At 51.3% G+C, this 17,283-nt stretch overlaps 1 protein-coding gene across 2 annotated transcripts; it reads left to right on the forward strand.

Annotated features, from left to right (window-relative positions):
- The first annotated feature begins 307 nt into the window (after window positions 1–307).
- LOC118967667 (GTPase HRas-like) lies at window positions 308–1,636 on the forward strand. Of its 2 annotated transcripts, none has more exons than XM_036994679.2 (4): window positions 308–418; window positions 599–798; window positions 893–1,052; window positions 1,592–1,636. In XM_036994679.2, the coding sequence occupies exons 1-4, from the start codon at window positions 308–310 to the stop codon at window positions 1,634–1,636; spliced, it is 516 nt and encodes a 171-aa protein (XP_036850574.2). The 2 variants fall into 2 exon arrangements, with proteins under 2 accessions (XP_036850574.2, XP_036850575.2); XM_036994680.2 differs by lacking the exon at window positions 1,592–1,636 and adding an exon at window positions 1,146–1,208.
- Window positions 1,637–17,283: the final 15,647 nt, after the last annotated feature.

Below are 17,283 nucleotides of genomic sequence, written 5' to 3' on the forward strand. Positions count from 1 at the left end.
ATCTAATTTGTGTGTGTGATTTGCAAGCTGCTTTAAGCTGTCATCCTTGTCTTTGAAGGAGGCCTGCTCCCTGACTCTTTCAGACATTATATGCAGCTGGAGGAGAGACCCCTCTTGTAACCCTGGCTGGAAGTGTTGCAGGTGAGCAGCTGTGCCACCATGCTTGCTGAACCCCCATTACCTCGATGTCACGGCGAAGCAGCCAGGCAGTAACCAGGAGCTCTGGGGACTGGGCATGGATGAGTGCTGCTTCCTTGCAGGTGGGACAGGAGACCCCAAGATTGCTTCATACTGTAGCACCTTGAGGATGATGGAATATAAGCTCGTGATGGTGGGTGCTGCGGGTATGGGGAAGAGTGCCCTGACCATCCAGATCATCAGGAACCACTTCGTGGAAGAGTATTGCCCCACCATCGAGGTGGGTGGGGCTGCTCCTGTCTGTCCCCAGCCCTGAATCATGACCTGGGCTTATCTTCTGCTGCTCCACACGAGCAGGTCACCATCACGGTGGGGCATGGGAGATGGAATAAGGGAATAGTTGGGATGTGAGTGCCCCATGCCAGGAGGTGTAGGGCCCTTGAGCAGTGTCATCACACAGAAATCCTACCAGAAGCAAGTGGTCATTGACGGAGAGCAAGTGGTCATTGACGGAGAGCCATGCCTGCTGGAAATCCTGGAAACGATTACCCAGGAGGAGTACAGGTTCATGCAGGACCAATTCTTGTGCACTGTGGAGGGCTTCATCTGCATATTCACCATCACCAACACCAAATCTTTCGAGGACATCCACAAATGCAGGTGAGCTGACCCCAGGCACTCAAAGACCTTGTCTTATGTATGTCCTGGGTGCAGCTGTGCCTGCAGCCTACTAACCAGCACACTGTCCTCACAGAGAGCAGATCAAGCGGCTGAAGGACTCAGATGATGTGTACGTCATCCTAGTAGGGAACAAGTGTGACCTGGCTGCATGCACTGTGGAGTCTCAGCAGGCACAGGACCTTGCCCGAAGCCACAGCATCCCCTACATAGAGACATCGGCCAAGACTCGTCAGGTGAGCAGGCTCCCCACCCAACAGCTAGCCAGGGACCCGCCCCGCCCCACCTGGCCAGTGAGCAGTGCCCATTGCCCCTCTCCCTTGACACAGGGCTGCTGCTCTGGCTCTGGCTCCAGGTCCGGGAACCTGTGGGACCCTCCAGGACCCCTGTGACCCAGCAGCCCCTTGCGCTCTAAGTCTCCCTGGATGGCAGGGCAGCGAGGGAGGCCAGAGCCGGGGTCTGTGCTGACAGCTGTTAGGGAAGGTGGAGGTCCCAGGAGAAAGCTGCCCTGAGCCAGGCTGGAGCGGGTACCCTAGGGCATCGGACCCTCTGCCTCCAGAACGTCCTCTGGTCCCTTTGGCCCTGACCCCTTAGTGGGCTCTGGTGGGCAAGGGCGGTGGCTCATACAGGAGCTGGGTACAGGTGGTCAAGCTTGGAACCAGACCAGCGGCTGCCCTGTAGTCCTGGGGTGGTCACAGGGTTGTGCTGTGAGCACCTGGCAGTTTGCAGATAGTGGGAGGGACTGGGGAAGATTCCTGAGCCTGCCCCCTTCCAGGGCGTGGAGGATGCCTTCTACACCCTGGCGCGTGAGATCCGGTAGCACAAGGCGTGCAAACTAAGCCCACCGGACGAGGGTGGCCCGGGCTGCAAGTGCCTGCTCTCCTGACCACGCTGCGTGCACTCCCGCTGTGGATCCGTGGTGCCCACACTGAATGCAGAGGCCTGATGCGGGAGGAGGCATCGGTGGAGGGAGGAGAGGGAAGGAAGGGCTGCTGAGCTCCGCGGGGGTGGGGGGTGGGGTTGGTGAATGGCAGACCTCGGGGATGTTTTGCACAGTAAATTATTGCAGCAAATTAATTGATGGTCTTGACCCTGGAATTTGGCCGATGACGGGTGCTGTGGTACATGTGGCCTGGCACAGGCAGCTGATGGGAGGGTGCTTGGGAGGCCTGGGCACCCCGCCCTGTGCCTCTGGGGTTGACTATAAGGCATTTGGCATCTTAACACAAAAAAATACTTTATTGACATTAATCAGTAGTGGGTGGTTAAGAGGAAGGGTGGTCACTCCCCACTTGGAGAGAGGCCTAATTGGGGAACCCCAAAAACCCCTGAGGGCAGGGAGGGGCTCCACCACCTTGGAGTTTTTTCTGGGTGGGATCCTGTTTCCTGAGTTTTAGGGGTCCTGGAGGCAGTTGTTGCTGGTAATGAAAGGTTCTGCTTGTGGGGTCCAAGCCTGACATGGAGCAGAGGCCTGCCCCAGAGGTGCCAGATGGCTGCTCAGGGCTGGTGTCCTGGCTGAGTGTGTGTGTGTGTCCAGCCCTCCTGCCCCTACTGCCCTCTCACTGGGTGGTCTGTTGATCCTCCCATAGCTTCCTCAGGTCACTGGTATGGCCTTGTGGGGTATCCACAGGCCCCAGGAGCCCACATACCTCTCTGCTTTGGGCCCACATCCAGAGCCGGCCACAGGCAGCTCAGTCCCCTCTGTGTGCATCCTGATTGCGGGCTTGTTTGTGCTGCACCTGCCCTCCCAGGCCCTGGTTCAGGCCTGGCCAGGCCCTTCTGGGTCAGGGACTTGGGTCATGTGAGAGGTACACCTTCCACAGTGGTCAAGGGGCAGGGTGTGCTGTTGGCTCCAGGACACCCCTCACCGTAGGCCTCCAAGCATCTAACCTCCCCATGGACACAGGTTGGGTTGGCAGGTATGTGCAAGGCCTCTGGGCAGCTTGCCAGATTCTGCCCTGTCTCCATCTCCACCCTTCTGGTCGCTGCCTGCTGTGGGGTGCTGGCTGCAGGGGCCACAGGGCATGAGCCATGTCCTGGGCCCTGCACCCCCATCTTTAGTCTATGGGCGTGTCACGTTGCAGGGCCAGGCCTGCTGTGGCCCCAGGGGCAGCCCAGAAGGTGTTAAAGGGAAATAGATCCAGCATTCTGGCTTCAAGCCATTGTCCGGGTCCTCCTGCCTGTGGCTTCCCTGCTCGCTGGGAAGTTTGGGAGGGAATTGTGTCACTGGGGCTACAGCCCCTGGGGAGAAGTGGGCAGTCTCAGGCCCTGTGCTTGCTCCCTCGTGCTGCCATCCCTGGGTGCTGGCAACAGGGTGGCTGGGCGAGGTGGAGCAGGGAGCATCTCAGTGCCAGGAGTGAGGAGGGTTATGGGTACTGGGGATACTTGCTCCAGGCCCAGGGGCTTCCTGGGGACTCCTCAGGTTTTGCTGAGACCAAACAATGAGGTGAGTTCCACACCAGGCCATCTGGCCCTGCAGGCAGGTCTTTTTGCGTGGCCCCCTGGCCTGATGCTGAGGACAGTCTCCACGCTGTTCATCCCCTTGTGTGAGAAGCGCATATCCTGGGTGAGTGATGGGCGCTTGAGCCCCATGGGCCCTCGATGTTGGGATTACGTTACTGCCAGCCAGACACCCCTCTGCTCCTGCCCTCTGCTCCTCTCGGGTCCACTGCAGGAAGCAGAGAAGGCCTGTAGCAGGACAGGCTGGTGCCAAAGGGAATAACTCACCTGTGTGTTCCACATTACTCTCCCATACCTTCTGCTGGGGGTCAGCTTGGAGAACTCCCCCAGCTGACCAGGAAGGCTTCCAGTTTGGGGGAACAGTTACACAGTGCGCCTCCAGCAGCTACCTCCAGGCAGAGGAACACTAGGCTTCACAATTCTGAGCAAGGTAGGAGGAGGAGTGGCTTTTTTCCCCTCTTTTTGGAGAAGGAATGTGTTGGCTGGTGGGATGCAAGGTCCTGGAGCACACCCAAGGGGACTGCTCAGCAGGGAGCATTCTTAGGGGGCTGTGGCCAGAGACAGAGGGCCAGCGGCAGGGGCTGTACAGGTGAGCCTGTGCCCCAGCCCCAGCTGCAGGCCGGTGGTCCATCACGTAGCCAGGTGTTCTGAATGTGCGACAGGCTAGAGAGCCTGTCAGTGAGCAGTGAGTCCCTCTTGCACGCACGCCCAGTCTCTGACCTCAGCCTGCACAGCTGCATACCAGGCAGCCCTGGGAGGCTAAGCCACTGCCTTCTGTCCCCAAGGGGTGGAGGAAGTGGTCACACTCACCCATCTGACCCATCCCTCACTTTGTGAGCTGCACCTCTCGACTAGAAATGGACACCTGGGTCACGTGGGGCCGTGTGAGTGTGGCAGAGTCAGGTTCATGTGCAGGTGCCTCTAACTGGCCATGGATATGAAGCACAGTGGTGCCAGGCAGTGGCAGAAACTGGGGGCACAGACATTCCAGTAGTGGGGCTTGGTTCCATGCATGGCCCTAAACCTGGGTGTGGGCCCTGACACCACACAAGGTGCCAAGGGGCACCTCACTCCCGCCACTCCCACCCCTCCCCGAGGCCCGGGGCCAGGGTCACAACCCATCCCCTTCTGTAAGTTGCCCTCACAGTGACTGGTTTTGGGCTCCATCAGTCTTTCACTGCACATCACAAGCAGACCCCATCCCCAGAGGCCCCTCCACCTCATCAGTGGCTGTGTAATGTGGCTTTGTGGATCCACTGGGATGTCCTAAGGGCCCCCCATGGGTGGGCACCAGGGCAGTGCCCTGGCAGCTATGACGTGCCCACGGCAGGGGCTGCTTGCACCAGTCCCCCTCAGGCCCCACTGGACCTCCGGGGCTGCCTGCCTCTCAGGCCTCTGCTGCTGCTGGCCTCCTGGCTCTGCCAGGTGAGAGGCACACCGTGACGTGGCTCTGCTTTCTGCCCACGTGGCCCTCAGGAGGAGGTGAGCAGCCTGTTGCCATCACTTGGGAGCCATCGTGAGCTCTCTGTTCACATCATTCCCCGTTGTTTGGCCTTTTAGAAACTTCTTCCACGTTAAGAAAATTAGAGCTATAAATGTCCCATTTTGTGTTTCCCTGGATTTAGGTGATGGATTGTTCCCAGGATGCTTGATTTCTGTGTGGTAGAATTTGTTACTTTCTGTAAGTGCTTTCTGGGATGTGTCCCACTTAGAAAGGGTTTTCTCTGTATTCTGATAATATCAAAAAGTATGTGTTTTCTTTGTACCTAACAGTTCCATTTTTGTGAAGTCTGAATCGTCTGGAAGTCATCCTGGCATGAAGTGTGAGATGGGGACCGGTTTAATTTTCCCCCATCTGTCTACATCCTCCTTTCAGAATGACTTGCCTCTGAGTAAAAATCATCAAGGTGGTCAGGTCCCATGCATGTTTGGGGACTGTCTTAATTGTTAGAGCATCACAGTTTCATTTAGTGTTTCATAGCTGCTAGGGTTACATCCTCTTGGGGCTCTACTACAGGCTTTCTCATTTTTCCACAGGTATGTGAGAGTAAGTTGTCTAGACCGTACCCTCCTTCACACCTCTTCTGGTCTCCGTGAGCACTGACTCATCTCAATGCAGCATTCTGGGGGCGTCCTCGAGAAGACATGACTGCTGGGGGCCCGTGACTGGGTGGGCACTTGGAAGCCCTCGCCCTCCCCATCCCTGGAATGGGGGTGCTACCTGCTCCATTCCCATAATCATTTACACTGTCTCATAAGGTTCTTGGGGCTTCCTGAGTCTTGGCCCACCACCCAATAAAGTAAACCAAGCAATGAACTCACAGAGCCTTGAAGAGGCCTCCAGGGTGGCGTGTGCTCACGCCTTCCTGCATCTGTCTCAGCTCACCTCCTTGGTGAGCCTTTCCAAGTGCCTCCAAGGCCCCAGCAGCTCACAGCCCCACAGGCCCAGGTGGACTTTTATCAGATGCCAGAAATGCCTTATCATAGGCATTTGTTGTTATATCTGCATCCACCAGAGTGTAAGGTGGAAATTGTTTTACCATCTCTGAATCCCCAGGGCTTAGCATTTTGTATAGTAGTTACCTGCAAATACTTATTGTTAGGCTGGAAAATAGATATGAAGGGGGGTGGAAAGGGAAAAAAGGCCAAAAAGTCCACTAAAAAAGACCCAATGAATCAATTAAAGCTCTAAAAGCCAAGAGCAACTTGGCCTGGAATGTTTGAATATTTCCCAGATAAAGGAAGGTACGTCAGCATTTTCCAAGTCTTTATTGTGTTAATCATGCAGGCCCAGCTTACTTTCTTTACCTTTACCTCTATGCTTTTTTTTTACTCCTTCTGGCCCAAATTAAGTAGTTTGTAACCTAGGCAACTAATTTAGCATGCAGGCACAACCATAAACAACATAGTGAAAGGCAGGAAAGATTCCATCTTAAAGGTTATATTTTAATACCCAGAAAGTTAAAAATGTAAGATTCTTAACTTTTTAGCAAACAGACGATTGCTCAGCCCCCCTTGAGGGCTGGACAAGCAGCCTGTTTGATCTGCTCCCAGACCAAGAAGCCAGTGTCCCAGGGAGAAATCAGAGCAGGAACTTCTTTGTGTTAAGTTCATTCTAAGTATTCAAAGCCCACTTAGCAAGTCTGCACCCCCCCACCCCCAGCCCTTAGTCACATTCCTAAAGAATCCTTAAAAGGGGAACCCCCAAAGTTTTGGGGCACTTCTTTCTCTGAGGTCACCCGCACTAAGTGCATAACCCTTTAACTTTAAACTCTCTTTTCAACCTTTCAGGGCGTGCTCCTCTCTCTGAGGTCAACCACACTTTCTAAGTGTATAACCTTTTAATCTTAACTTTCTCTCTCCAACCTTGTAGGGTGCCTCTCTTTGGCTGTACTTTTTCTCTCTTTAAGTAACTTTAAATAAAACTTTTACTCTTCTTCACTACTGTGTCTCTGCCTTTCCATTCTTTGTTGTGGCAGGGACAAGGGACTGAGCAAAATACACACATTCCCCCAGCATTTATAAAGTGCCTGAATGAATGAATGATTTCCTGACCTGTACCTAAAAACACTTTCTCCACCCAGCCGAACAGTGCATACAATTATAATAGATATTATAATATGTTTCCTTCTTTTGGTTCAAGAAGTTGTGCTTATTAATGGATGAAGGCTCTTCCAATGTTTCAGCCTTAGGGGAGGTGTATGGATGTTAGGAGAGATGATTGCTTAGGGGCCTAATAACGGGCAAAGGAAGGAGAAGGTGCAGAAAGGTAATCAAAAGATGAGAGACCCTTTCGTCCAGTTTCTTAGCAGAAACTCGTCATAGCAATAGCAGCCATTTGTGGTACTTATTCCAGCTTCTTACTTGCTGTTGAGGAGGAACTGAGAGCCACAACCGCTTCACACAGCAGGGCATTCTCCTGGCATCTTAGAGTGGAGCTGGGGTCAGACTCGGGGAGATGCAGCCTGAGCTGGACCAGCACAGGCGGCCGAGGGAAGAAGCTGAGCTGCCAGGAGGTGAAGTAAAGGCTGCTGGGAGGTAGAAGCTGCCGGGAGATGGAGGCCAACTCAGAACGAGTTTCACAGGAGTTGGGGAGTCGGCTGCCATGCTGACAAATAATCACAGTTGGGCAACAACCCTCAGAGGAGATTCCCCAGAGATTTTCTTACTTCATTGATTCTATATGACCTCCTGACTGCAAAATGGGGAGGCTTGAACAGCAATGGCAGTTTTCAAAGGCAGCTGCTGACTCCAGTGGACACCCCACATAGCATTGTTTGCCGGATCTTCCAATGACTTACTCATGACAACAGGGCCAGAGAATACTGTTCTAAACAGGAAATTAGAAGAATGCCAGATCTATGAATAGGCGATTGGCATGAGGAGGAGTCTGTGTCCATATGGTGTGGAATTTGTAGTCCTCCTAATCACATCAATGACTTTATTGCAAGATTTGCCAATTTCTGCACCAGAAATATGACTTAAAAATGCCAAAAAACAGTTATCATCTTTTTATTGTGTTCTTTGAGGTTATTCTAAACCATCTCGAACCAACAGTCCTTTATTTGCAAGGATTGAGGAAAGGCAGGAATTGGGGTAGTCCTGAATTATGTTTGATAGATTTATTAATCAATTTTACTTATTTATTGCAGTGTCACAAACAACTGGAATTGAAGACATAAGGAAATTGTGAATTCACAAAAATATTGGATCTTATAAAAGTTTTCTGTTAAACAGTTACCTGTTCTATTAACACCAAATGAAAACTTCTCCCAACAATTCCTGGCGCTGATCATGGCTCCCTGAGGAGCCTGTAACCCCCCAGCAGCTCCCACCACATGCAGCCTCTCATTCTCAGCAGCAAGCCAAGGAGTCTACTGAGCAGCCTGCTGTTGGCATTTATCCTTGGTCATTCTCACATCTGCTTCTCCAAGTATGATGCATTTCATAAACATGTTTATAAGTCAGTAATTTGTTTCTGGCATTATTTTTGCTTCTTTTTACACAAAAATTCATTCTTGGGAAGGAGATATATTAATTGTCTCATTGTTAAGTGACCTTTCTTACTATGTTGTTATGAGATTTTACAGAGCATGCGAATAAGCGTGGTCTAAGAAATCAAGCTGTATGTAGGTTGGCATTTTAAGCCACAACAGTCAGAAGTGAAGCATCCAGCCGAGGGGGTGGGAGGGAGACCCCCTCAGAGCATTCCCTAAGGACATCCCAGAGTTAAATAGCATCAGGAAATTGCTCTGAGTGTCTCATGACCTCTAGATGACAATGCGGTGTTTCATTTTAAGGCTATGTATTAAGGTGGAAAACCAAATAGAGCTTGTTCTATTTGGTTTATAAAATAGTCTATGAGTGAGGGGGGAGAAAAAGGAGGGAGGCTGAGAGGGAGACAGGTAGAGAGGACACAGTCTCTCAAGACCAGGTTGCAGCACCCCTCTGGCTCGCCCACCACACTCTCTCACCTGCCCTTTTCATGGGGTGTCTTGAGTAACAGATGAGGTGGTCTCTGGGTAGAATTCCTACAGCAGCTCACGAAATGTCCTGAAGCAGGTACACGATGTAGTAAGAGGTCTGCCGCCGAGCCCTGTCTTGGTGCTGTCCTTCATAAGATGCAGACTCATACCCTCCCTAGAGAGGAAGCCAGTACTGACATGGGGAGCAGGGAGCGTCACTTGAGATATTTGAGGTATTTACGTTCTGTGCCGTGTTCCACACAGCTTGCTACAAGAAAGCATACACAAAAATGCCAACATACTGTACTAAGAACAAGGAATCAGGGCTAGGACACAAAACCTGATAGGAGATGAACACCCAGAGTTAGGGACTTATGTAAGGGACAAGCCAGAAGGATGAGGCTATGGCTACACTCGAGTCTTGTTTGGTTCTGTATTTCCTGGCAGGATAGTAAAGTAGGATGCGTTGCCCATGTGTGGCACAAGCTGACTGGTGGAGCTGGCCCGCTGGCACACGCCCACCTCCCACCTCTGTGCTACCTGTGGAGAAGCCCTGCAGCAGGGGGCCCTGGCCTCAGGCCTCATGGCCTGTGAGAGCTTCTTGATGGTGGCATTTCATCAGTGGCCTACTGGATGCAGTGGCTAGGGACAGAGCTTCAGGTCAGGGGCAAAGGTCTTCAGGCATGCAAGGGTCTTCTGGTGCTCCAGGAGCAGCCTGATTCCCTCTGGTCCTGGCCTGCACCCTGTGTTCATGTGAGCACATGAGGAGAGAGAAAACATAGGCCTTCTTGACAATATAGCCCAGCAGCCTTCTGATACCACAGGCCCTTTAAGAGGCTTCTAGAAAGAAATGGCCTCCTGGTGGGACCTCACCCCCCAGTAACTCAGGGGCCAAGAAGCCTATACCCTGAACCCCAGAGTCAAGGGTCAATCCCATTGCTCCACTGCCAACACTCCATTCTGTCTGACTTTTTATTTAATGTCCAGTGGGAGACTGACATGATACACTTCTATGTTTTCATCCAGAGAACAACAAATACAAGTCTTTGAACAAGAGAAAACAAAAAGAGACAAATGTGCTATTGTTCTGTTAGGGTCCTGCTTCTGAGGCTTCTCCAGAGAACAAACTACACAGGCATAGAGATGTAAATTCAAGCAAAGTCTTTATTCAGCCAGCTAGCTGAGGTCCAAGTCAGCCTGATGCAGCGGGTCTCAACAAGGACCCCGAGCACTCAGAGACAAGGGTTTATATAGTATTTTCAAAGCACTTAACTCATAGTAATTTTCCACAACTATACATTATTCTTGCAAGACATACATCCTGGGGTTAAGCAAGGGCAGGATAAGACTACTCCTCAATGGTTAGGGAGGTTCTGCACGATAAGCTTGGTATGTAAGGTTAACTGACCAAGGTTAGCTGACCAAGGGTCACAGCTGCCCACCACCTGGTGCTCATGATTACTTGTTTTTCAAGGCCTTACCCAGGCCCAGGTTTTTTTTTTTCTTCCTGAGTTACACCCTCAGAAAATGGTTTCTAGGTTTCTAAGATGGCTGTGCTTATGCTAATTTACTAATCTTACTAATGCTTAGATTCTACATTTCCCCACTTTCCTTTGGCCATTCCAATCATGGAATGTTTGTTTCTTCCTGCTGTGTGAGTGAACGATACTGCGTCTCAGCATTAGCACCTGAACAGCACTCACTCTTTCCCTAACAAAGGCTATTAGCCAGTTTAAGATACAGGGACCTAAAGTGAGAAGCAGTATGAAAATAAGCAAGGGCCCTGCCAGGGTGGATATCAGGGTTGTAAACCACGGGGATTTAGTGAACCAGGATTCAAATAGCCCTTGGCTGGCCTCTCGCTCTCTCTTCCTTTGATCTGGCCTCTCTCTAAGTTTAGACATTGAATCTCTTACTATTCTGGAATGGTCTGCTGTTAAGGTTTAGCTAAGTTTTATTAGTTCTTTTTCCTGACTCTTAATGCTCTCTGCACTCCTTTACATTTCCCCCCTTTTCTTGATTAGACTGTGGAATCTTCCACAGCGGCATCTAGGGCCTGATACCTTTGACGAAGGACCAAGAGTTGGACAGTGTCAATTATTTCCTGCACAAACTTAACCAGCCTGTTAATTATGCACGGGCCTATTGTAAACAGCAGCAGCAGGATGACGAGCGGCCCCACAACGGCCGAGAGAAGGGTAGCAAACCAAGGCTTGTATTTGAACCAAGACTCAAACCAGCCTTCGCTACTTTCGTATTCTTTACGCCTCTTCTCTAAATATTTTTTTAGTTTGGCCAAGGAATCTCTGACTGCACCTGTTTTGTCTACATAGAAACAGCACTCTTCTCTTAAGGCTGCACATAACCCACCTTCCTTTAAGAACAAGAGGTCCAGGCCTCTTCGGTTCTGTAGGACCACCTCGGACAAGGAGGTGAGGGATTGTTCTGGGTCTGATATTGTCTGTCGGAGTTGTTCTAGGTCTCTGTCGATTGCCAGCCTCAGGGCTGTGAGCCCCTTTTCTCGAGTTACAAGGGCTGAAACCCCCGTGCTTGCCCCTGCCATCCCTAGGGTGAAGAGGGCCCCAATGGTCAGGGCGGTGACAACCTCTGTCTTTTCCCAGTAAGAGGTCGGCTGGGCTTCCCAATCAGAAAGGAAGGACTCATGAGAATGATACATTAGGTGAGGAAAAATGGCCACAAGCACACAAAACTCATTGTTAGCATTGAGCACAGAGGTGGATAGGGCTGGAGTGAGGCCTGTCTTTGAGCAGAGCCACCAGCCTGAGGAGGGTATAATCCACTTTCCCTGCCCCCATGTAGTATTATCATAGGAGGTGCATAACTGGTGCTGGGTTGTCGGGACTGTGCCTACACACGTACCGACGAATGAGACTTGAGCGATAGTAAGTCCCCACAGCCTCCCATCCCAGTAAATGGGATGGGAGTTGTTGATAGTGTAGGAGCCATTTATCCCATTTGCTTCATAAAGGGGGGTGAAGCTGGGTAGCATAGCCAACAGGGATCGGTAAGGGAGGAAGTGGTGTGGTTAAGAGTCTCTGCTATGGCCTGCACCATTTCCCACATGGGATTATTTAACCCAGAGGGAGTGTGCTGGGCCCATAACTCAGAGGTCAATGGACCCAGTCCTCTCGTAGGCTCTGGAGCAAGCATTCTGGTCGGCATTTTTTCATCCTTTTTACTCAGGCCCTTGTCTTGGATTGAAGGTTTCTAAGGATTTGTGACCAGGTTGGGACCTAAGGCTTTCTTGACTATTGGCTCAACTTTTAATTCGACTCAGATAAGGGTTCCAAAGGGAGGGGTCTGATAAAGATATAGGCCCCAGGTTAACCCTGTCTGCCATTGGGTTTCTTTTTTTCCTTGTTCTGTGAACTGGAGCTTGAGCAGATTACAGTCTGGGCTGTACCTAGTTCGGGTGCAAGGTTTAACAAATGAGAGAGTGATGAGCTGGGGAGTTACTTGCCACTTCCACTCCCAGTCATTGGTGGTAACACAACTCCAGTGTGCACAGTATCAGGACTCAGCTCCTCCACACTGCTGCTTCACTGGCCCTGTTCGAAACCCTGGGCATGCATAAAACCCATTTCAACTCACAGAGACTGCGCTGCTTTTCTCGTCAGTCTCCTCCTCCCATTCCAACAGGACAGAACTGAGGGGCGCAGGGAAGAGGGGGGCCTGAATGCTGACTCTTGCCCTTTCCGCCTCTCTTTTCTAAGTCCGCTACTCCATCTAGGTTAAAGTACAGGTTAGGGAACCACGTGCCTAAGGGGGTTGTGTGGGAAGTGCGGTTGTATATTTCATGAGTTTTCCAGTTCTCTATTTCCCAGGTAAGCTGGTAGGGGACATGGGGGTTAGGGTTCTGGTGGGTTGGAGGTAGCAGGAGCATCAGAATAACCAATAGCATGGTTCTTTTTATACAAGCGAAGCTTGAGGGGGTTATTAGTCCGAGTTACCCACCAATACGGGCCCGGCGGGGGTCCCCGTTCTGTGTCGTCTCACGTAAACAGGGTCTCTCACCCGGAACTGATGAGGTACTGAAAGGTCTTCTGGCCGATAGGCTTCCTGGATGGACTCTTCTCTGCACAACTTCTAGGAGCCGGCCCCATTGCCTCAACGAGATGTGGCTCCTTTCATCTTTGGCTTAGGTGTAGTTTTAAGGGATTGGCAGGATGCTGCTGCACCTTCCACTTTTCTTTATGGGCCCCTGGGTTTTTATGAGGCAGGACCTTCTGAACGTGGGTGTGGTGTACCCAGGGAGCGATACCATCAACTTTGAGAGCAGTGGGGGTGGTAAGCAATACAACATAAGGTCCTTCCCACCTGGGCTCGAGAGTCTTCACTTGATGTCTTTTGACCCATACTATATCCCATGGGTCTATGCCATGTTCCAGGCTCGGAATTTTCCCGCCCTTAAAATATGCTCTGATTAGGGGCCAGATTTCTTGCTGCACTTTAGCAAGAGCTTGCAACACATTCAGATAGTCAGGGGCCGGGTCCTCTGCATCGGGAAGCTGCACTCATCGAGTTATAGGTGGAGGGGCCCCATACATTATCTCAAATGGAATTAAACCATGTACATAGGGGGAGTTCTGAGTGCGGAAGATGGCTAAGGGAAGGAGGGTCACCCAGTCCCCGCCAGTCTCCAATACCAATTTAGAAAGGGTCTCTTACAAGGTCCGATTCATTCTCTCTCCCTGCCCAGAGCTTTGTGGGTTTATAAGCACAATGTAACTTCCAATGTACTCCCAAAGCTAGTGCTAGTCCTTGCAGGACTTTGCTAACAAAAGCCGGGCCGTTATCGGAACCTATTGCTTTAGGGACCCCATATCTGGGGATGATTTCTTCAATTAATCTTTTTTGCTACTACCTGGCTAGTCTCATGCTTGGTTGGAAAGGCCTCCACCCACCCAGAGAAAGTGTCTACCATAACTAGCAAATACCTGTATCCATACTTCCTTTCGGTGAAGTCTGTTTCTCAATTCCTCCCTGGAGCCCTCCCCCTTTCCCGGTACCTGCTGGGTGCATCCCTCTTGGGGCTGGTCTTAGCACTGCACAACTACTGCATTCTTTTGTGATCTGGCGAGTTACCTCATTCTGGTGGGGAAACACCAACTGCGCAGACTGGAAAAGGCTGAGCAGTTTTTTTCCACCTAGATGGGTGGACTTATGCAGATTAGCAAGCAGGTACTGTCCGATTGCTTCTGGCAAGATCAATCTACCCTCCTGGTCCCTACCTCAATGTCCCTCTCCAAACACTTCCCCCGGGACTTGTTTCCTAATCCACTCAAGATCTTGAGGGGAATACTCAGGTTTGGGCAGCAGTGCGGGCAGTTCAGGTATGGGTATTTCGAGGGCCGCAAGCACAAGAGAGTCCGAGAGGGCTGCCCTCTTAGCTTCTGCATCAGCATGGCTGTTGCCGATGGCCTCGGGTGTCTTCTTTGACTGGTGGCCTGGTACATGTATAACTGCTACCGCTTTAGGTTTTTCAACAGCAGCTAATAGTCTTTGGACTTCTTGCAGATTTCTCAGTCCCTTCCCTTCCGCGGAACGGAATCCTCTTTCTCGGTAGATGGCACCATGGACAGGACATGGACAGTGACAAAGGCATATCTGCTATCTGTGTAAATGTTGGCCCGCTTGCCTTCTGCTCTTTCCAGGGCCTCAGCGAGAGCAATAAGTTCCGCCTTCTGTGCTGAGGTGCCAGGGGGCAGAGCTGCACTCCAGACAACTTCCCCTTCGTGGGTTACTACTGCTGCCCCTGCTCTCCTGACCCCCTCCTGCACAAAGCTGCTCCCATCCGTATACCAATTTAGCTCACAGTTCAGTAATGGTGTGTCTTTCAGGTCTGCTCGCACCTGGATAGTTTCAGAAAGGATATCTCTACAGTCATGGATGGGGGTCGTCAGATCTGGGTCCAGCAGAAGGGTGGCAGGATTTAGGGTTACCGGGTCAGAGAAGGCGATTCGGGGAGAATCTAGTAGGAGCCCTTGATAGTGGGTGAGTCTTGCGTTCGTCATCCATTTTCCTGGAGGATGCTTGAGGATCCCCTCCACGGTATGTGGGGCTGTTATTCTCAGATTTTGGCCAAAAGTCAGCTTGTCTGCCTCTTTTACCAGTAGAGCGATGGCTGCTAGGATACACAGACAAGGTGGCCACCCGGAGGCCACTGGGTCTAGCCGCTTGGACAAATAGGCCACAGGTCTCTTCCACAGGCCCAGCTGCTGAGCCAGAACTCCTTTAGCCACTCCCTTCTTTTCATCTACAAACAGGATAAAGGTTTTTCTGGGTCTGGCAGAGATAGGGCGGGGGCCCAGAGGAGAGCTTCTTTTAGTCTGTCAAATGCCTCTTGTTGTTCCTGTGTCCATTGCCAGCCCGGCCCTTCTTTGGTTGCTTCATATAGTGGTCGGGCTATTTCTATGTACCCTGGAATCCAGAGCCTGCAAAACCCGGCTGAGCCAAGAAATTCTCTCACTCCCCGGGGTGAGGAAGGGACAGGGATAGCCAGGACAGTTTGCTTCATGGCCTGTGTTAGCCACCTGGCCCCATTAGATATTTTGTACCCCAAGTAGACTACTGACCTCTGACAGATGTGGGCTTTCTTGGCGCTGGCTCGATATCCCAGTTCGCCTAGTTCAGCCAGCAAGTTCCCTGTGGCTTCTTTGCACTCTTTATGGGTTTCTGTGGCCAGCAATAGGTCATCTACATACTGCAACAACATCACGCGGGGGTGGCTCCTGCAAAAGGCCTCCAAGTCCTGGCTTAGGGCTTCATTGAATAAGGTGGGAGAGTTCTTGAAGCCCTGAGGCAGTCTAGTCCAGGTAAGCTGCCCTTTTCTTCCTCCCCCTGGCTCTTGCCACTCAAAGGCAAACAAAGGCTGACTAACTTCAGAGAGTGGAATACTAAAGAAGGCATCTTTCAGGTCCAGAGTTGTATACCACACATGCATGGGTGGCAGGTGGCTGAGTAAGGTGTAAGGGTTGGGCACTGTAGGATGGATGTCTTCTACCCTCTCATAGACTTTCTGCAAGTCTTGCACTGGCCTATAATCTTTACTGCCAGGCTTCCTCACTGGAAGCAGAGGTGTATTCCATGCAGATTGGCAGGTCTTAAGGATTCCTGTCTCTAACAGTCTATGGATATGGGGTGCTATCCCTTTCCTAGCCTCTTCTGGCATTGGATATTGCCGGACCCAGATGGGTAGAGCTGTGGCTTTGAGTTGAACAACGACCGGGGATAGGTGTTTAGAGAGATCAATTCCTCAGGTCTTGGTCTATGTGGAAGGGAACCTCTGTACCCAAGAGTCCATATCTCCCTGGCCCCCCTTTTCTTGATCCACCTGAAACAGACGAGGTTCGTTGGCCAGGGACAGAGTTAACACATGCACCGGTTGTAGGGGCTGCCCTTCTTTGTCCATGATTTTTATCCCTTCGGGTTCAAAATGAATGTGTGCCCCGACCTTGGTTAATAAGTCTCTGCCCAGCAACGGTGCGGGGCTTTCGGGTACGACCAGGAATGAGTGAGATACCTGATGCCTTCCTAGGTCCACTTTTCTGTTAGTAGTCCAGGCACATTTTCTGGACCCTGTTGCTCCCTGGACTATACTTGTGCGTCCTGGGTTTAGGGGGCAGTGGGCTGGTTGAGAACTGAATACTGTGCCCCAGTATCTACCATAAACCCAATGGGAGTCCCCTCCACGCACAGGGTTACCCAGGACTTGGGGAGGGGTGCCGAGCCCCATCCCCTTCAATCCTCCTCTCCTTCTGCAGTTCCCTTTCCCTTGTTCCCTCCTTTGGGGGCACTCCCTCTTCCAATGTCCATATCTCTTACACAGAGCGCATTGATCTCGTCCTAGTCGGGATTGGTGGGGTCCTGTTCCTCGAGGTGGCCTAGGGCTTTCCTTCACCCCGGCCAGGAATATCCTGGCCATCTCCTCCCTCTGCTTCTTGTTCTCCCTTTTCTGAAATTCTCTGTCTTCCTTTCTATTTTTCTCCTGCATTACCCATTTCTCTTTCCTCAGCCTTTCTTCTCTATCTTCCGGAGTTTCTCTAGCATTGAAGACTTTCTCCGCCTGCTGCAGCAGTTCCCTAATAGAGATCTCCCCCAGGTCCTCCCGCTTGTGGAGTTTTCTCCAGATATCAGGGGCTGCCTGGTTGATGAATGAGAGGACTACAGCTGACCTGTGTTCCTCTGCTTCCGGGTTTATGGGAGTATACTGCCGGTAAGCATCAAACAGCCTTTCCAGATACGTGGCTGGGCTTTCCATTTCCCCCTGAACAATAGTTTTTACCTTAGCCATGTTAGTGGGCCATCTGGCGGCCACCCGGAGACCGGTCATCAGAGTCTGGTGGTAGACCCGGAGACGCTCCCTACCTTCTGCAATTCTGAAGTCCCAATCTGGGCGCGTAAGTGGGAATGCCTCGTCGATGATGGGCTGGAGGGTAGTGGGTCTTCCATTTTCTCTGAGAACATTTTTCCTGGCTTCATTGAGGATACACTCTCATTCTTCCATTGTGAAGAGAGTGTG

This window comes from Manis javanica, chromosome Y, assembly GCF_040802235.1.
Source record: "Manis javanica isolate MJ-LG chromosome Y, MJ_LKY, whole genome shotgun sequence".
Classification (NCBI taxonomy): domain Eukaryota; kingdom Metazoa; phylum Chordata; class Mammalia; order Pholidota; family Manidae; genus Manis; species Manis javanica.

Bases quoted from the DNA above. Each gene is read 5' to 3' on its own strand.
- LOC118967667 (XM_036994680.2), top strand. From the start codon at position 308: ATGATGGAATATAAGCTCGTGATGGTGGGTGCTGCGGGTATGGGGAAG. The intron at 419-598 runs GTGGGTGGGGCT...GTCATCACACAG, and splicing joins AGTATTGCCCCACCATCGAG to AAATCCTACCAGAAGCAAGT. The intron at 799-892 runs GTGAGCTGACCC...CTGTCCTCACAG, and splicing joins GAGGACATCCACAAATGCAG to AGAGCAGATCAAGCGGCTGA.